Below are 20,948 nucleotides of genomic sequence, written 5' to 3'. Positions count from 1 at the left end.
GTTACAGAAAGGTGGTGTGGGGGGGGGGGGGGGGGCTATATCCCCTGCTAGCCCGATAACTGCGCGGTGCCTGTCACAAGACCACTCTCGGACATATCACCATGCCACAATAGTTTGTATTTTTTAGGTCACCCTTCTTACCTTTCCACAAAGACATTTTACTTTTCGCACAATCATTAAATGTAAATAGTTTTGGAGATATAAATGTCACGCAAGAAGATAGAAGATAACTTCGAGCCTTAAGAATGAACAAATAATTTTCTTAGGAACTTATTTCATTCTTTTAAAAAACATGAAATACTTAATTCAAAAAGCAGTTTCTAGTTTCTATTTACTGGGTGGACTCTTCTGCCCCGATTATTATAAACTGGTGCAATTTCAGTGAGATCTTTTCTTTCGTTATTTTCTGTTACCTTTATTGACGATTATGTTGGATTTTATGCCTAAATTTCTTCCAAACTTATCTCGTCCATGCCATTTTAAATATAAACTTATCCATGCCTCTTTGTTCTTTGCTTAGAATCTTTGTTTCTCTCTAGCTTCTTTGCTTAGGTTCATTTTTCAGACAAATGCAAAATTATGGTTACAAATTTTGAACGAAAATTGCACGTCTCCGTTCAAAACCAGCAGGCTTAGTTAACCCCCATCCCATTTCTGGGTACCTGAGCCACATTAATTTTAGAGCGGAAAAAGATAAGGGTGCAGACGCGAAGGAGCATCTCCTCCGGGCGACCATAGCCTCGATTCGGCAATCTTCCTATCAAACCAAAATGGCGGGAGTAGCGGTTGCTGCAAGTAATGGCAGAGAGAAATGAAATAGCCAGCATAAAGACCAAATTCGTTGCAAATAAGACTGTGTGGCTTGTAAGTACCTTTATGTTAGCTTTTTTATGAATACTTCTTTTGACTACTAGCAGATCTTCCAGAGCCAAATTTCTGGATTCTCTTCTCTTCGATAGCTAAATTGCAGTCTAGCCGCATTTACTACAAATCCCGTGCCCGATTTCTCATGCAACATTCATTATCTTCAAATTTTAATTATATTGTTAAAGCATTCCAGGCGCAGCAAAATTATGTTTTATTCTGGGTACCTAAAACAAGTTCAGGTCAAGTCAGTTTCCTTGAAAAATTGTTATGTTGCTAAATCTGAAAATTCTTAAGGCCAAAGATGGCGAAAGATCATTTTCAAAACTTTCTTCTAGAGATATACTTTAAAGTAGCGCTGACTTTTGGGACTAAACATAAACTTCTGCCATTCTTTTTAAGTTCTGCCATTCTTTTCTCTGATATTTACTGTTTTTAAGAGCTGTTTGATACAGTGAAATTTTGCTTTGTTAAAAACAGTTAGCTGTTCCGAATAAAACTGTCAGCAGGCTCCTGATTACTGATTAGGGGAGTGTTTAATTTCTTGTAATGACTACACTTTAGCGGCCCACTTTTATGTTACCTGGTCAAAAGTTTAATTGAGTTACAGTCAATCAATAAAATCATTCAAATTCTTGTTGTAACATTCAAAAGTTCAAGTTTCAGAAGTTAAACCAATTGAGGAGTGTCTGCCATACAATTGCAGCCATAAAACAGTTAAAATAAAAGATTAACCCTTTAGAATTTTTCTTTCTATCTTAGGGGCTACTGCCCCACAACCCCTGTTAATTAGATCTTGTAAAAAACAAGTTGTGAACAAAAAGGAATTTTGTTGTTTTTGTTGTTGAATGTTGTTTCTTTATAATTTTGTTCTCTATTTAGCTCCCATCATCGTCGCTAAAGTGCAGACTAGCCCATTTTGGGATATTAAGAAAATAAAATGTTCAAATAATACCATGTCAATGCTTTCATTTTCATACAGAATCAAGCCAATTACACCAACTTATGAATTTACCAAAGAATTTACCAAAATACACCAACAAGTTTTGATCACACCAACTTAATGAAACACAATTTCAACTGACATCTAATAATCTGGGGAAGACAATACTTATTTTTGTATTTGCAAAATGGTTATGTAGGTAACGTAAATGGTGCCGATATATGGTTGCATCCTTTAATAGCGGTCGTTGAACCATATATTCAGCCAAAATGTTAACTTGTTATTCTTTCTTACTGTATCCAAGCATACTTGCTTGCAGCCTGAACTCCATGAGTAGTATTTCAGTTACTGTTATATCAAAGTAAATGTTGATATCTCTGTTTTGAATAAAATTGAAATAAGTTTTAAGCTACAACAAGCAATTGTTTATTAAGGATGCCTAGAGGATCTTTTTCATGTGTCAGTCAACACAGAGCAAAAATGTTTGCAGCCGCTGTGCAAAGAGCTTTTGCGTCTGCAAGCTGCGGCCAAATGCTGATGCGCAAACTTTTCCTGCCACCCGACCATGCGACTTATTGAAAAGACCTGAGCATGGCAGAGTGAACTTGAATCGTGGTCAGCGCTTTGGCATTTTTTGTGTAAGAGAAGGAAACCGAACAAAAGCGACATTTGGCAAGGTCAACGTGGGAAGCTTTGTTCTATATTTAAATTAACGATCGTGAAAAATTTCCACCATCGTGAAAAATTTCCACCATCCTGCATCCTCAATTTTTGTATACTTGTAGTCAAAAGTTTAATTATTTTGTATAATGTCTCCTTCAGTGGTGGAAAATTGGAAAATGCTTTAAAATTTACTTTTAAATTGTTCACATGCCCCTCCTTGCTTAATAATAGGTCTATATCATTCGAATCAGGACAGAACGATACAACTTTAGCGGGCAGGCAAATCACGTCAGCATGCGCGCGCATAAAAACACTTTTGCTCTATGTTGTGTCAGTCACGAAAATTAAATATGCCAGTCAGTGGCAATGTTTTTTTACTCTTTTATTCGTACTGAACGAGCTGAAAAATTTAGGAAAATTTCCGACCTCATCTTCAAGCTTTTTTACTTAATTGAACAAGCTTTAAGCTGAATATGATAGCAATGTTGTATGAATTTATAGGTTCCAAGAAGATCATGTTCTGAACTCTTTATGCAAACAGTAAAGGTGGATGAGGAGCTGCTCAAATCGTAAACCTGCAAGGAACAGAAGATGAATATCACATCTTTGAAAAGTCTTGACATTGAGCGTTTCCTGGCACTGTGATCGTGCGAAACACATTGACTTTTCCTAAAGCTGGGTAACATGTCATTATATCAGACAAGGAAAAGAATGACTTGCCAGGCAGGTGAGACAAGTTTTGTGTTACTGACTTTTTTGAGAGATTACTAGAATAATTTCTCCTGAAAGTTTCTCATATCATTCAGTTTTGAATAGTGCTTGGGCACACTTGTATCGAAAATAAATAGTATTATCTTTTTAAAAACTAGAAATCAACACAAGCTTTATCTACTTGGACAAACATCGGGGATATTTTCATTTTCATGTTTTCGGAACCTTTGAGAGATCAAGCGAAGTTTGAAAAATTCAGCAAGAACAAATTTTGCAGGGCGCACTAGAAACTTTACATAGCAAATGAGCAATCATTGTTAGAAGACAATAGAGATTAGGTTTGTCATGATTTTGTCATGTTTCGAATGCTAGTGCACCTGAGCCCATTCGTAAATGTAAAAGTATTGCTCCTAGAAAAAAATTATTTTTTAATTGTTTTTAATAGACGTAGTGCGATGAAGCTAGACTTGGAAGCTGATAGCTGAAAGATAATTAAATGCATTTTAAATTGATCCAAGGCAATTTGACAACCTTGGGAAACACCTGGCGAAAAATCATCAGAAGATTTGAAGTGGTGTAATAGCTATAAAAATGCGAGTAATGTAATTTAGAGTTGTCTGGAGTTTTTTCTTGGAGTACAACCAACCAAGGTAAGCAGATTTAATCAGGACAAAAATGGGCTGAACATTTCATCGATTTTTTGTGGTTTACGACCAAATTTAAAAAATGTGGGCGAAGAACGTTTTGATTTGCTCCTTTTCTTTGCCTAATTGCATTAACGCGTACAGTTTTGATTTATGTACTAAAGTTTTATACACTGAAGTTTGTTAGGCAAAAAACATCAGGATGTTCAAATTTTTTTTTTTTGAAAGCCATTTTTAAAATCTATACCACAAAAGCATTGTGTGCAAAAGAAAGGTATTTAATACCAGGTAAGTTTGCCTTGAACCAAATTCTTTTTTGTGAAAATTGACAATTTTTTAACTTTTTTGCAGGTCCAGGGTCACAATATGACCTAGAAAATAACCGAAAACCCTCCTAATTATGTTGGGATCGTATTTTCAAGTATTTCTGATTGTGTCCCATAAATTTTTTACACGTTCAGGATGATAGATTTTCTGAAAAATGACTCTGTTGCTTTCTTCCAAATATGACCTAGAAATTCATCAAAAACACTTGTTGTGGTGTTCGGAACGTATTTTCAAGCATATCAGGTTGTTTCCCATAAAAACAAATTTTTGAAAATTTTTAAGATTTTTGAAGCTTTTTAAAATGTTCAGGTGATAGATTTTTTATAAAAATGACTGAGTCATTTTTTTCAAATACGACCTAGAAATTCATTAAAAATACTTCTAATAGTGTTCAGAACATATTTTCAAGTATTTCAGATTTTTTCCTGCGAAAAAAAAAATTTTGAAAATTTTTCTAAAAGTGAAAAGTTTGAAAAGTTTTTTCACAGGTCTGGGGTTATAGATTTTGTAAAAAATGGCTAAGTTGTTTTTTTCAAATATAGCCTAGGAATTCATCAAAAACTCAGAATGTATTTACAAGTATTTCAGGTTGTTTCATGTGGAGAAAAAAATTTTTAAATTTTTTTCAGAATTTTGAAGTTTCTTCACAGGTCTGGGGTCATAGATTTTGTGAAAAACGACCGAGTTGTTTTTTTTCCAAATATGACCTTGAAAAGCATCGAAAACATTTTTAATGGTGTTCGAAACGTATTTCCAAGCATTTCAGGTTGTTTCTCTTGAAAATTTTTTTTGCAGAATATTCAGTATTTTCAAGTTTTTCACAGGTCCAGAGTCATAGATTTTATGAAAAATGAATTTTTTGTTTTTTTTCAAGGGCACCTAGAAATTTATCGATATGCTTGCAAATAGTCTTTTCAAGCATTTCTGCTAGTTTCTCTTGAAATTATTTTTTTGAAAATTTTGACATTTTCTACCCTTTTTGACAGGTCTGGGCCATAGATTTTGTGAAAAATGGCTTAGTTGTTTTTTTCCAATTATGACCGAGAAAATCATCGAAAACATTTCTAATAGTGTTCAAAATGTCTGTTCAATGATTTCTGCTATTTTCGCTGGAAAATATTTTTTTGAAAATTTTGAGATTTTTGACCCTTTTTGACAGGTCCAGGGCCATAGATTTTGTGAAAAATGACGTAATTGTTTTTTCCAAACATGACCTAGAAATTCATCAAAAAACTTGTAATGGAGTATGTTGCAAGACATGGCCTCGAAGCCTCTCAAGGATAGTTCTAGTTGTGTTTCTTATAGTTAATAGATCCTTTATGTTACTTCGAAAGACAATTAATTTGTCTCAAAGATTGCAGTTTTTTTGGACAATTTCCAGATTTTTGAAGTTTTTTTACACGTCCAAGATGATAGATTTTCTGAGAAATGACTAAGTTGTTTTTTCCAAATATGACCTAGAAATTCATCGAAAAAGCTTGTGATGGTGTTTGGATCGTATTTTCAAGTATTTCATGTTGTTTCCTGTGAAAATTTTTTTTGGAGAAATTTTCAGATTTTTGAAGCTTTTTCACATGTTCAGGTGATGGTTTTTTTGAAAAATAACTGTGTCATTTTTTCCATGTAGAACCTAGAAGTTTATCGAAAACACTTCTAATGCTGTTTGGAGCTTATATTCAAGCATGTCACGTTTTTTCCCGTGAAAATTTTTTTTGCAAAATTTGCAGAATTTTGAAATTTTTTCAGTGTTGGGTCATAGATTTTGTGAAAAATGACTTTGTTATTTTTTTTTCAAACATGACCTAAAAACTCAGCGAATACACTTGTTATGGTGTTCGGAATGTATTTTCAAGCATATCAGGTTGTTTCCCGTGAAAAATTTTTTTTGCAAAATTTTTAGATTTTTTATGTTTTTCACAGGTCTGGGGTCATAGATTTTGTAAAGTGTTTTTTCCAAATATGGCCTAGAAATTCATCCAAAACCCTTCTAAATGTGTTCAGAACGTATTTTCAAGTGTTTTAAATTTTTGCTGTGAAAAAAGTTTTGAAAAATTTTTAGATTTTTCATGTTTTTCACATTTTCATCATTTCAGACTTTGTAAAAAGTTGTTTTTTCCCAAATATGACCTAGAAATTCATCGAGAACAGTTCTAATGGTGTTCGGAACGTAATTTCAAGCATATCAGGGGGTTTCCTGTGAAAATAAAATTTTTTATAGGTCTAGGGTCATAGATTTTGTGAAAAATGAATTTTTTTATTTTTTTCAAAGATGACCTAGAAATTAATCAAAGACAGTTCTTATGGTGTATTTTGCAAGGCCATGCCTCGAAGCCTCTCAATAATAGTTCTAGTTGTGTTTCTTTTAGTTAACAAGGTCTTTTATGTTACTTGGAAAGAAAATTGATTTGTCTCAAAGTTTGCAGTTTTTTTAATCTTTTTGCAAGTAAAGGGTGATTAATTTTTTTATCTTTACGAAATCTTTTTTCAGATATCACTTGGAAGCTCAAAGGAATGTCTGCAAATGACTACAGAAAGGTATTTAAAATTATTTTCTGTTGTTTCAAGACAATAACTGTTTTGCAAAATTTTCATTTTTTGAAGTTTTTTCACAGGTCCTGGGCCATAGATTTTGTAAAAAATGCCTTAGTTCTTTTTTTCCAAATATGATCTAGAAATTCATCAAAAACACTTTTAATGGTACTCGGAACGTAATTTCAAGCATATCAGGTTGTTTCCTGTGAACAGAATATTTGTGCTTAATTTTTAAGTTTTTGACGTTTTTTCACAGGTCCAGGGTAATAAATTTTGTGAAAAAAGACTTTGTTGTTTTTTTCTAAACATGACTCAGAAATTCATCGATAACACTTCTTATGGTTTTCGGAACGTAATTTCAAGCACATCAGGTTGTTTCCCGGGAAATTTTTTTTGCAAAATTTCCAGATTTTTGAAGTTTTTTCAGAGGTCCGGGGTCATGGCTTTTTTTGAAAAATTACTAAGCTATTTTTCCAAATATAACCCAAAGCACTTCTAATTGTGTTCGGATCGTATTTTCAAGCATATCAGGCTGTTTCCCGTGAAAAAATTATTGCAAAATTATCAGGTCTTTGAAGTTTATTCACAGGTCCAGGGTCATAGATTTTTTTAAAAATTAGAAAGATCTTTTTTCCAATTATGACCTATAAACTCACCGAAAACACTTCTAGTGGTGTTGGGAACGTATTTTCAAGTTCTTCAAGAAAAAAATTTGGCAAAATTATCAGGTCTTTGAAGTTTATTCACAGGTCCAGGGTCATAGATTTTTTTAAAAATTAGAAATATCTTTTTTCCAATTATGACCTGGAAATTCACCGAAAACACTTCTAGTGGTGTTGGGAACGTATTTTCAAGTTCTTCTGTTCAGGTTGTTTGCTGTGAAAAAAAATTGCAAAATTTTCAGATTTTTGAAGTTTTTTCACAGGTCCGGGGTCATAGATTTTGTAAAAGATGACTGAGTTATTTGTTTCTTAATATGACCTAGAAATTGATGGAAAACACTTCTTATGGTGTGGTTTGCAAAACATGGCCTCGAAGTCTCTCAAGAACAGTTCTAGTTGTGTTTCTATTAGTTAATAAGGTCTTTTATGTTACTTGGAAAGACAATTAATTTGTCTCAAAGTTTGCAGTTTTTTTAATCTTTTTGCACGTAAAGAGTCATTCATTTTTAATTTTTACAAAATCATTTTTTAGATATCACTTGAAGGATCATAGAAGTGTCTGCAAATGACTACAGAAATGTATTTAATATTATTTACTGTTGTTTTAAGCCAATAACTGTTTTTCAAAGTTTTCATTTTTTTTATCTTTTTGCAAGTAAAGGGTCATTAATTTTTTAATTTTTGCAAAATCGTTTTTCAGATATCACTAGAAGGATCATAGAAGTGTCTGCAAATGACTACAGAAAGGTATTTAATATTTTTTACTGTTGTTTTAAGCCAATAACTGTTTTTCAAAATTTTCAGATTTTTTTGAGTTTTTTCACAGGTCCGGGGTCATAGATTTTGTGGATAATAACTTAGTTGCTATTTCCAAATATGACCTAGAAATTCATCTAAAACACTTCTAGTGATGTTTGGAACATATCCTAAAGCATTACAGGCCGTTTCCCGGGGAAGACAAATCTCACTAAATTTCTAGATTTTGAAGTTTTTTCACAGATCTGAGGTCATAGATTTTGTGAAAAATAACTGAACTGATTTGTGATTTTCAAATATGACCTAGAAATTCATGAAAAAAATTGGAATGGAGTTCGGAACGTATTTTTAAGTATTTCAGGTTGTTTCCCTTGAAAAAAGAAATTTGGCAAAATTTTCAGATTTTTGACGTTTTTTCACAGGTCCGGGGTCATTGATTTTGTGAACAGTGACTGGGTTGTTTTTTCCGGATATGACCCAGAAATTGATCCAAAACACTTCTAATAGCTTTCGGAACATGTTTTAAAGCATTACAGGTCGTTTCCCTGGGAAGACAAATCTTGCCAAATTTCTCGATTTTTAAGTTTTTTCACAGGTCCGGTGTCATTGATTTTGTGAACAGTGACTGGGTTGTTTTTTTCCAAATATGACCCAGAAATTGATCCAAAACACTTCTAATAGTGTTCGGAGCATGTTTTAAAGCATTACAGGTCGTTTCCCTGGGAAGAAAAATCTTGCCAGTTTCTCGATTTTTGAGTGTTTTCACAGGTCCGGGTAGACAGGGAATTTTTCCTAACAAACTGGCGGAGAGGGTAACGGGAGGTTTTTCACTTGTTTCCACTTCCATGGACTAATACCTTGAAATGTTGAAGGGTGTTCAAAAAAATTTCGCCCTAGATGTCACGTGATCGATGACATAAATTTTAACGGTCAGAAAAGAATGAACATCGTCAAATTTGAAAACAAACAACATCAATCGAAAAAGTATAAAAGCTGAACAAAAAAGTGCTTAGAAACAGATATCCTAAAATCAACCAGTTAAAAACTATCACGTCTCAAAGTATTGATGACGTCACCTTATGCGCAAGTCACAAATACGGGAAATTGGTAATTTCCGCCATTTTGGGCCTCTTTTATTGATACTATTGTGGAATATCCATGTTGACAAGATATGAGGCGTAAGTGGCTGTGATGTTAAAGTGGATATATAAAGGTTTTTTTTTATCTAATTGTGTTCGGATCGTATTTTCAAGCATATCAGGCTGTTTCCCGTGAAAAAAATATTGCAAAATTATCAGGTCTTTGAAGTTTATTCACAGGTCCAGGGTCATAGATTTTTTTAAAAATTAGAAAGATCTTTTTTCCAATTATGACCTATAAATTCACCGAAAACACTTCTAGTGGTGTTGGGAACGTATTTTCAAGTTCTTCTGTTCAGGTTGTTTGCTGTGAAAAAAAATTGCAAAATTTTCAGATTTTTGAAGTTTTTTCACAGGTCCGGGGTCATAGATTTTGTAAAAGATGACTGAGTTATTTGTTTCTTAATATGACCTAGAAATTGATGGAGAACACTTCTTATGGTGTGGTTTGCAAAACATGGCCTCGAAGTCTCTCAAGAACAGTTCTAGTTGTGTTTCTATTAGTTAATAAGGTCTTTTATGTTACTTGGAAAGACAATTAATTTGTCTCAAAGTTTGCAGTTTTTTAATCTTTTTGCACGTAAAGAGTCATTCATTTTTAATTTTTACAAAATCATTTTTTAGATATCACTTGAAGGATCATAGAAGTGTCTGCAAATGACTACAGAAATGTATTTAATATTATTTACTGTTGTTTTAAGCCAATAACTGTTTTTCAAAGTTTTCATTTTTTTTATCTTTTTGCAAGTAAAGGGTCATTAATTTTTTAATTTTTGCAAAATCGTTTTTCAGATATCACTAGAAGGATCATAGAAGTGTCTGCAAATGACTACAGAAAGGTATTTAATATTTTTTACTGTTGTTTTAAGCCAATAACTGTTTTTCAAAATTTTCAGATTTTTTTGAGTTTTTTCACAGGTCCGGGGTCATAGATTTTGTGGATAATAACTTAGTTGCTATTTCCAAATATGACCTAGAAATTCATCTAAAACACTTCTAGTGATGTTTGGAACATATCCTAAAGCATTACAGGCCGTTTCCCGGGGAAGACAAATCTCACTAAATTTCTAGATTTTGAAGTTTTTTCACAGATCTGAGGTCATAGATTTTGTGAAAAATAACTGATTTGTGATTTTCAAATATGACCTAGAAATTCATGAAAAAATGGAATAGAATTCGGAACGTATTTTTAAGTCTTTCAGGTTGTTTCCCTTGAAAAAAGAAATTTGGCAAAATTTTCTGATTTTTGACGTTTTTTCACAGGTCCGGGGTCATTGATTTTGTGAACAGTGACTGGGTTGTTTTTTCCGGATATGACCCAGAAATTGATCCAAAACACTTCTAATAGTTTTCGGAACATGTTTTGAAGCATTACAGATCGTTTCCCTGGGAAGACAAATCTTGCCAAATTTCATGATTTTTAAGTTTTTTCACAGGTCCGGGTAGACAGGGAATTTTTCCTAACAAACTGGCGGAGAGGGTAACCGGAGGTTTTTCACTTGTTTCCACTTCCTTGGACGAATACCTTGAAATGTTGAAGGGTGTTCAAAAAAATTTCGCCCTAGATGTCACGTGATCGATGACATAAATTTTATCGGTCAGAGAAAAATGAAAATCGTCAAATTTGAAAACAAACAACATCAATCGAAAGTGTATAAATAACTGAACAAAAAATGCTTAGAAAGATATATCTTAAAATCAACTAGTAAAAAACTATCACGTCTCAAAGTATTGATGACGTCACCTTATGCGCAAGTCACAAATACGGGAAATTGGTAATTTCCGCCATTTTGGGCCTCTTTTATTGATACGATTGTGGAATATCCATGTTGACAAGATATGAGGCGTAAGTGGTTGTGATGTTACAGTGGATATATAAAGGGTTAACAGTGGCGGATCCAGATTACCGCCATTACCGCTCGAGCGGTAATCAGATTACTCAAAAAATTATAGAAACAAGGATCATTCTCATGTTTATCCTACTACTTTAATTAAACCATAGTTAAAAATTGAAAATATTTGATCGCGCTGCAAACCAAGCATTCCTTCCTAAAAACATGCCTGAAATTTCCACAGAGACAGAAATATTTTTTAATCCTTATCGCTATGGAAATTGTGTGCCAATTGGCCGAGTCACATGTTTGCAAATAGAAGGCTAGCATGGGGGGATCATGAAATCATGGCTTGCTAGCTAGGGGGGTTGAGTCGGTGTAGAGCGGATTCGAGCTGCACTGAGCGGTAGTCAGCCTGCCTAAACCAATCAAATCATCAGAAATCACAGCCAACCTGGGGGGATGCATACAAATTTTGTTGACAACCAATGAACAACCGAGTTGACTACCGCTCAGATGGGGGGTTGAGTAGTACTGCCGCTCAACACGGCTCAAACGTTAAAGAAAGATGGGGGGATGCCTACATATTCTGCAAGTGGGCAAACTGTAACTTCAAAGCCGATGTGACCCATTATTTTGTACAATACACAGCTATTCGTAGGAATATATTTTATAAGAATATCAAGACTCAAATATTCTAAAATTTAAGAAGGCATCAGGATTAAAAGTCAGGCCCACAATCTTCGCCAAAAGTATGATTCTTTGTTTAACAAAAGTTGCTCTCAATAATTGCAAATTTTATCTGGCTTTTTAAAGTTATAATTTCCAACAGGTCTGATTTTCATAAGTAATTGTGCGACTAAATGCAATTTTAAGGCGACACTTCAAGATTCTGCCAAATGTATCTTTTTTTTAATTCTATGGTGTTCCTAGGCTAAATGCCGTAAATTTTTTTAGAATATCCATCCTCAAAATATTGAATAAGATTATTTATTTCTTCTCAAGCTTGTTGTAAGGATACATGAAATTTCAGTAAAGCACCGCTTGTCTCTTGAAAATGGTCTACATAAGAAATTATAGAAAGAAATAATCAACCGGTTTTGACCAGGAAATGGGTGTGGTCTAAAGGGTGTGGTCGACCCTCGTTATATCTTATTTCGGCAGTAGTCAGATTTTTGGCTGGATCCGCCACTGGTTAAGGCATAGAGTAGCCCCTAATGGTTAAGTTAATCAATTACTTGACTTTCATCTAGTTTGGCACGTTTATATTTTCCAAAGTTTTCAAGATTGAAATCTCCATCATTTGCAGTTGTAGATGAGCTGCGCCAAAATTTTTCACATCATTTGGAAAAGTCTTGCTAATGTATAAAGGTGTCTTAGTTCTGGCGGGTAGTTTCCACAAAATGAGAATTATGCAGAAGATTGTACACAAGAGGAACGCCTGTTTGAGATTTCGTCAATGATTTTTCGATGCAAGGGTCAAATCTGAAAGTTCTGCAGAAATGACAGGCATAACTATTGGCCCAGGAGAAAGTTTCAAATTAAACAGGGACATAATGTCAAGTAACAGGATTTTCAAAATGTGCGTGCATTTCGGGAAGATGAAGCAAGAGAGGAAGTTTGTTCGGGTTAACTTTTTCAACTGTTCATGGAAACTTAGTCATTGCAGTTTGCACCGACTGTTTTCATGGAAACTATTAGGGGCTACTCTATGCCTTTACCCTTTATATATCCACTGTAACATCATAACCACTTACGCCTCATATCTTGTCAACATGGATATTCCACAATAGTATCAATAAGAGAGGCCCAACATGGCGGAAATTATCAATAAGAGAGGCCCAAAATGGCGGAAATTATCAATTTCCCGTACTTGTGACTTGCGCACATGGTGACGTCATCGACACGTGATAGTTTTTAACTGGTTGATTTTAGGATATATGTTTCTAAGCATTTTTGTGCAGTTTTTTTTACTCTTCCGATTGATGTTGTTTGTTTTCAAATTTGACGATTTTCATTTTTTGCTGACCGTTAAAATCTACGTCATCGATCACGTGACATCTAGAGAGTAATTTTTTTGGACACCCTTCAAAATTTCAAGGTATTTGTCCAAAGAGGTGGAAACAAGTGAAAAACCTCAGGTTACCCTCTTCGCCAGTTTGTTAGGAAAAATTCCCTGTCTAGGGGTCATAGATTTTGTTACAAATGACTTACTTGATTTTTCCAACTATGTCATAGAAATTATTGGGAACACATCGATGGTGATCGGAACATATTTTGAAGTATATCTTGGTTATTTCAAGTCAAAGTCAATTTTTCTCAATGTTTTTATTTTTTTTTTTTTCAGGTAAAGGCTGATAGTTTTTATTTATTTTGCCTAATTTTTTATTTCAGATATCACTTGGAAGCTCACAGTTATTTTGACAATTGACTACAGAAAGGTATTTTTGACTATTTAAAGCCAAGTCGAAACTCATCGAAAATACTTCTAATGGTGTCTTGGACGTAATTTCAAGCATCAGGTCGTTTCGAGTGCAAAAAGATTTTGCTAAATTTTCAGATTTTCTTTACTTTTTTATTTAATTCAAAAATATTTGATGATTTTGCTAAAAGTTATGATATTACTTTTTATAAAAAGATGAGCCGTCTAAAAAGTCCTTTTTCTGTCAAGAAAGCCACACTTCTGCAAGAACTATATTGATTTTCTGTTTTTTCGATCATGTGTAAGTGCACTAATTGTTTTTGTAGAAGAAAAAGATTTCGATAAAATTTGATGGTTTTGCTAAGGCTTACTTTCCTTCATCAAAAAAGTCCATAAATTTTGAAAAAACACCTTCATATCAGATGAAATTTCAATTTGCATCCTTTCGGATCATATGCATATGAATTTACGGGTTCTTAAAAAAACATTAGAAAAAAACTTGATGATTTTTCGAAGGTTTTAGCCTTAGCTTTTTATTAAAAAAACCGGCCGTCCAAAAAGTCCATATCTTTACAAAAATACAACCTTCACGCCACAACTAAATTCAATTTGTGTTAAATCTATTCATATCTATCCGAGTTCTCTAGAAAAGTTTCGAAATTATTTCAAAATTTTGCTTAAGGCTACAGTCTTACCTTTTTCTCAAAAAACCAGCTGTCTCAAAAATCGTTATTTTTTAAAAACCACTTGATGACAGGACTAAATGAAATTTTTGTTTATTCTGATCTATATATATATAGTGAAGTGAATTAACTAGTTTTTAGAAGAAAAAAATTCAAAAAAAATTTGATGACTTTGCTAAGGCTATAGTCTTACTTTTTCATGAAAATTTGACCTGTCCAGAAAGTCCAAATTGTTTCCAAAGTTAATCTTCACGCCACAACCAAACTCGATTTGTGTTTATTCTGATCATAAGTAGGTGAATTTTCTGGTGTTCATCATAAAAACATTTAAAAAATATTTGATAATTTTGCTAAAAGTTATTGTATTACTTTTTGTCAAAAATTGAGCCGTCTAAAAAGTCCTTATTTCGTCAAAAAACCACACCCCTGCAAGAACTATACAGATTTTCTGTTTTTCCCCGATTATGTGTAAGCGCATTAATTTTTTTGTAAAAGAAAACGATTTCGATGAAGTTTGATGGTTTTGCTTAGGCTAGAGCCTTACTTTTTTATCAAATCCCGACCTCTCAAAAAAGTTCACAATTTTTTTAAAAAACACCTTCACACAACATCTAAATTTAAATTGCATTTTTAGGATCATTTGCATATTAATTTTCTGGTCCTTTCAAAAATAGTTTCGAAAATATTTAATAATTTTGCTTAAGGCTATAGTCTTACCTTTTCTTCAAAAGAAAACAGCTGTGAAAATTTTTTTTTATTTTTCTTAAGTTGTATAGCCTTGTCTTTTTATATAAATTCAGCCGTCTAAAAAGTCCTTATTTTTCCAAGACAAACATCTTTCTGACCGAACAAAGTTGAATTTGTGTTGCTTCTAATCACATGTAAAGGAATTAATTGACTTTTAGATGAAAAAGATTTCGAAAAATTTGATGATTTTTCAAACGTTATAGCCTTATCTTTTGATAAAAAATGAGCTGTCTAAAAAATCATTTTTTCATCGAGGAAACACCCTCCTGCAAGAACCATATACATTTTCTATTTCTTTCGATCATATGTTAGCACATTAATTGTTTTTTCGAAAAATATTTTCGCCAAAATTTTATGATTTTGCTAAGCCTAACTTTGATGATTTTTTACCAAATTTTTACCCTCCCAAAAAGTCCATATTTTTGAAAAAAACACCTTCAAGCCACAACTAAATTCAATTTGTGTTCGTTTCATCACTTTTATGCTTGTGAGCACTGGATATCAAGGAATAATCAAGTCTTTAATTGTTGAGCAGGCTTGATCCTTATTGTTAAGGGCATTTATTCTTTCCATTTTTTCCTATTGAAAAAGTGCCATGACCCTCTCGTTGTTCTGATCAGTGGAAAAGAGCATCAAAATTCGCAATACGACTAAGGCTTGTGGGGCTCTTCACATCATTGAATAAAAAGTATTATATATTATTGTTAAATTAATCCAGAGTTTAATTCTTACTTTCCTCATGGCACTATTCCCCCTGAATTTTCTTCAACATAATACATATAAACTGCGTGTGTGAGTAGAATATGTGAGTACATATATTAATTTTATTTCGTCCTCCCAACAGGTCATGCTGAACATCCATCTGATACGAAATATCGTGAGCTGATATAATAACCATAATTACACACTATCAATTCAGTTAAAATAATAATTTTTCTTAGATATACTGATAGTTTGGTTCAAACAGTTTTCTACTTTATCCATTAATTGTTTTTGCAGCTTATTTCATTTTGTAATGTGTCAAAGTTTCAGATTTTAAAATTTCTGTATTTTTGCTCAACAAGTCCAATTTTACTCTGCATTGCAAATCATATTTTTTCTCGATCTATGAGGTTCTTAATAAATATCAAGAAATGTGTTGTGGAAGATAGTTTCAGAGAAAAAGATATGCTTCAAAAAACTGCCTAAACTACCTTTTTAGAAAAACAGATAACTTCTGCCGTGGCTTAATGTTATGACTTTTCGTCAATTTGAGTTGTCATAGGGTTCTTTACCTTGTTCTCATTTCATGGTCAATTTATGCACCGTACATACTTATTACAGAACAGAATATTTGGACTATTAATAAAGAGTTTTCATAGCATTTCATTAGCAGGGTTGATTAGCTGTTTAAATTTCATCTGTATATTTAGCAGGTGCAAATTCCAATAAACATCGTTTATTCTTCTCATTTTATCTGTGGTTTGACTTATTACCGGGTTGCTTAAATATTTTGCAAAGAAAGCCATGGTGTTCTTATAAAGTGTTTTCTTAAAAAAAGAGTGTCTATTTATGTTTCCGTTCCTCAGCGCGCTTAAAAGCTCTGCATCAACATTTGCTTCCACAACCTGGTCTTTAAATCACAATAACTAAACTTCTTTTTACCAAATGCAAAAAAAATAATGTAGATTACCGTCCTATTGTTAAAATTTTTGCTCATATTTGCAATGTTTGCAATATTTGCAAGCTTAACCCTGTTTTCCTGAAGGAAATAGGATAGCAATGCATCCAGCGGGCTGAATAGAAATGGAAAAGGAACAAAAACGATCATATCAAACCAAATTCCTGTTTGAATACAAATTGATACGGCAAAATCATTTAATTGACCTAGAAAGGAAATAGAAATATTTATAAAAAGGATTTAATCTAAAAATACACAGGCAAAAAATAAATTCGGTTTTTAAAGAACTAGTGGCTTTCGTCTTGCATTTAAAAGCAACCCCAAAAATCTAAGACTTTTCTTCTGGTTTACCCATTTCACTGTACAGAAAATGAATCAATGGAAATTGTCCTGAATTCCATTGCGATTATTCACTGGGAAGAATGTCTTTGCATATATGAACGATAAGGGTAACTGTTTGGATAATCGTAAACATTTTGGTTGTTCGAAGCGTGGCTACTCTGGTGCATGTAGTTTGTATAATGGGGCAAAACAGAGGAAGACAACTTTGTCATGGGAAAATGTGTGCCGCCGCTTGGCATTGTGTTATCATGAGCATTTTCCCATTTCTGCTTCACCATGGATACAGGGTTTGAATTTGCATCAACCTCATCCCAGCTACTATTCGGCGAAGTATACGACCTTGAATAATGCAGCAAAGACATTGTTCTCGAGGGATATGACACAGAAGAGAGGTTGCCATGGTGTATACCCTCGTCTTTGACACTATGCCTTGGGGATTTGCTTGATTGTAATTTGGTTGCCACAGAATTTAAAGGTACTGGCTTTGAAGAGAAATTATGTGATTTATTCTGTTTTGTCTCCGACTGCTTCTTAGCCGTGACATCAACTATATTTGCTTCCTTTTTACTTTCATTTTCTCTGCTTAGGGATTCCGATTGTTCTTTCTTTTCTTCTTTTTTGACAACCTTTTCCTTGGTTTCCTCGTCAATATGATTTTGCGTCTCTTCCCTCAAAGATTCATCTTTGCTGCTATCTTTTTCGCTTCTATCTTGCAAGTCTGGTTTGCGTTCTTTCTCTACCTTCAACTTAGCATCTTTCCTTTCCTTCGCTCTCCGGTTTTTGAACCAAACCTGTCAGGTAAGAAGGCTTGTAATTCTGATATTATTAGCAATATTTATAAATACGGTTTACAGTGATTGTAATACTGCTGCAAAGGTTATAACGAAAATAGTCTCTCCGTAGGTACCCCTCTCGAATAAGCGCCTATTTAGAAAAATTGCTAATAAGCTCTTCCTCGAGTAAGTGCCCCCCTCGAATATGGGACATGGATATCTCAGTCCAAATTGTGTGTAAAGTGTACACGAATGAAGGTTTTTACAAAGAAATTTCATGCAGTATCATGTGAAAATGAAGTTCAAAGCGTCCCATGGATAAAATCGCCTCTTGAATATACACCTTACTGAAAACAAAAAATTTGATATGGAGCACTTTGTCAAGGATCAACAGTAAACATAGTAACACTTTTTACTGCATTGCTTGAAAGCTATCGTCTCAGTCGTGCTGACGAGCTACAACATCATATACAAACACCAACTACCCTAGTACCCCGCTTATAAGCACGCCCCATTTAGAGGATCATGCGCTTATATCAGAATATAGGTGCAGTGCGCAGTTATATCAGAAAAACTATAAGTTGATCTTAATCTGAATGTTTTGCGAGAAAGATGAAAAAGCATGACCATCTATTTTCTTTTTGACAACGTTTACATGCTTCCTCGATTACTTTTTTTGCATTATCAATTTCTTTAAATTCTCCGTTGAGTATAAACTGGCATGATGATGAAGACAACCTCGACGAAGAACAGATTAATGAAGAATTAATTATCATTGAAAATGATTCGGATCTTGAGGAAGTTGATATTTAATAACTGTTAAAAAATCCAGATTCTACTGTTTAAACATTACTCATGGAATTTTATTGTTAAAAACTTTATTTTGTTCCATAGGTGCGTGGGCCAGTATCTGAATCGTTTTTTCGTACCCTGAAAACTGTAAAATCTTTAATTTAAACACGAGACAATATTTTGCGCTGGACTGGGTTTATTTTTTGTAAAAACCGTAGCCAAATATATGCCCTGTTATGAAAGAAAAAAATTCTTTATAGAAATGTTCCTACATTCTTCTTCAGTTTCAAACCATAGCTAGCATACCTGGAAACGAGCTTTTCTTTTTTGCATGAACTAATACAAACATCAAAATTCCTTGCACATTTAATCTGGGCGAAACTTCCCTTGTACCCTCGTTTACGCTTCTTCTTATTGTGTTCTTAATTTGACCAGTTTTCAGGTTCATGTATTCATAAAGCTGTTCGTGTAAAAAGAGGTGACATGAATAGTGCTGTTGGCTATTTATGTTGTACCAGACACCTAGCTGCGAGAACCGCCATTCAATAAAATTAATTAAATTAGTGAGAAAGAGTGACTAAATTTAAGGCGGGCATTCTATCCAATCAATTTACTGTGCATAATTTCATGTAAAAAAAGATTAATACTTTCAGCGTAAGGTTTTGAGGTTGCTCTTCCGAATACACTTTCTCTAATTTGAAATCATATCGACAGTTTTCTTTGCGCGAATTTTGAAATTGAAACCGCATATAACACATGCGCAATTTTTCCTGATGTTGCCTTCCACAAAATTTTCCTTTCAGCCGAACAAGCGTCTTTCCATTCAGTCAAGAATGAACTCTTCCCGCCATAAAGACATTGATTGGTTTTAGTTGTATTCGGCCAAAGTAAATCAATAAAACACAAAACGTCTGAGAGTCAACCACAATAAATTGTGTGATAAAAATAACGATAAGAAATTAGAAAAGCCTCAAATGCTTGGCAAACGGCGACGATTAATGGTTATCCTAGAAGACAAGTTTAGCCACAAAATAACGGGAAAATAAAAACTCTCCAATATCTGTTGTGTTGTTTTAAAATAAAAGCTTTCATGGTTCATCTTACGTTATGATAAAAACACAAAACCAAATTTCAATCTTTTCATTATTGTTGAATTGTTCACTATTTTGCTCGTGATTTCTAAATGACAGCTTTCTACAGAGTCACAGTAGACGAGATTTTAGACACATGAAGAAGCTATATATTAATGCAAAAATTTATTAAACCTGATAAAATGATCATAACAGAGGTTCAAATACGTAAGTAGGTTTAATCTGATGAGTAATAGAACTTGCCTTTGAGTGTTTTTGCTATTACATAAGACTTTTAAACGATATTTCATGTGATCGTTTTTAAGTCAGTTTTGTTTATGACATGGGTGTACAAAGAAAAACTATTAAGTAACGTCTGGGTTTTTCTCAGATTAAAATGACTTGCATTCTGTAACTGATTAAGATACCCTAATTGTAACCCACAGTAGATGGACAAGTAAAAGTTTTAAGTTGGAGAAGTACCAAGAAAGTGACCAGCTATTGATTGGGTCTAAAAATACCAGAGCAAAAGGACGCAACATTATTAGAATTTTGGACTTTGACTGTCTAACACCTTAAAAATTAAAAATTTTCAAAGAGGCCAAATATTTATAGACACAGCGAGGACATCTTTATTTAAGCAACATCCGGTACTTTCTTTTGGTTTCTAGTATTTTCCTTTAAATAGAGATGTGTAAAAGGGGCACACCGCCCCGCCTCCATCCCTTATCCTCCGTTTTTGTGTACGCTAGTCGGCAAATGTTGGTCTTTAGTTGATTGGCAGATCGACAATTTTTCCAAGTCAGTTAAATTAAATAGTTTATAGATCAAAAGCATCATAAAATAGATTTTTAGTTATCGAATGGAGTGTTCTGTTCTGAAGTAAACAAAGAATGTTCTGAAGTAAAACAAAGTGAGCAAAAATAGGTTGCAAAGCATAAAAAAAGAAAAAAGAGGAAGAGATATCATATAGATATCAAAAGAGGAAGAAATGAAGAAAAATCATCATAGCGAAAACATTTGGAATTATTATCGAGGCAGTAGTTTTTAAAGGTATTGTTCATGAGCTTTTGAACAAACTCTTTATTGCCCCAAGTTGGATTTTAAAAAAAAATTGACCTGGTTAACTTTGTTTTTTGTATCCTTAAAAATCTTGTTGGAAATGTAGCATTTTTGTAAAATTTTTAAAATGATGATCAACATATATGCATTTCTTCTTTGCCCGAACTAAATGTTTCGTCTTACCTTGAATCTATTTTAAACGCACGTGGCTACAACATGATTCATCGTACGATTGAATTAATAAGGTTTACAAGATACTTGAGCTCTATTTATTGTGGGTTTTAATTGTAAATCGAACTATTAACTGCCGTTAACTCGGGTCTA

The 20,948-nt window shown here is 33.4% G+C and overlaps 1 protein-coding gene and 1 long non-coding RNA gene across 6 annotated transcripts in view; one reads left to right on the top strand and one right to left on the bottom strand.

Moving 5' to 3' along the window:
- The first annotated feature begins 727 nt into the window (after positions 1-727).
- Positions 728-20,449, top strand: LOC135681549 (uncharacterized). Of its 5 annotated transcripts, XR_016144469.1 has the most exons (8): positions 728-864; positions 2,972-3,197; positions 6,641-6,687; positions 8,047-8,093; positions 9,866-9,912; positions 10,034-10,080; positions 13,468-13,514; positions 15,770-20,449. It is a non-coding gene; the product is annotated as an uncharacterized LOC135681549 (long non-coding RNA). The 5 variants fall into 5 exon arrangements; XR_016144473.1 differs by lacking the exon at positions 6,641-6,687; XR_016144470.1 differs by lacking the exon at positions 9,866-9,912.
- The window catches only part of LOC135681547 (uncharacterized), a 20,993-nt gene continuing 14,874 nt past the window's right edge, over positions 14,830-20,948 (bottom strand). The window contains exon 3 of the mRNA XM_065196075.2: positions 14,830-17,718. Coding sequence (XP_065052147.2) covers positions 16,996-17,718 — 723 coding nt within the window. The 3' untranslated portion in view covers positions 14,830-16,995. The remainder of the gene's footprint in view (positions 17,719-20,948) is intronic.

The sequence above is a fragment of the Rhopilema esculentum genome, chromosome 12, assembly GCF_057945365.1.
Source record: "Rhopilema esculentum isolate cy_ngs chromosome 12, ASM5794536v1, whole genome shotgun sequence".
NCBI lineage: Eukaryota > Metazoa > Cnidaria > Scyphozoa > Rhizostomeae > Rhizostomatidae > Rhopilema > Rhopilema esculentum.
This window is presented reverse-complemented; position numbering and strand designations above follow the sequence as displayed.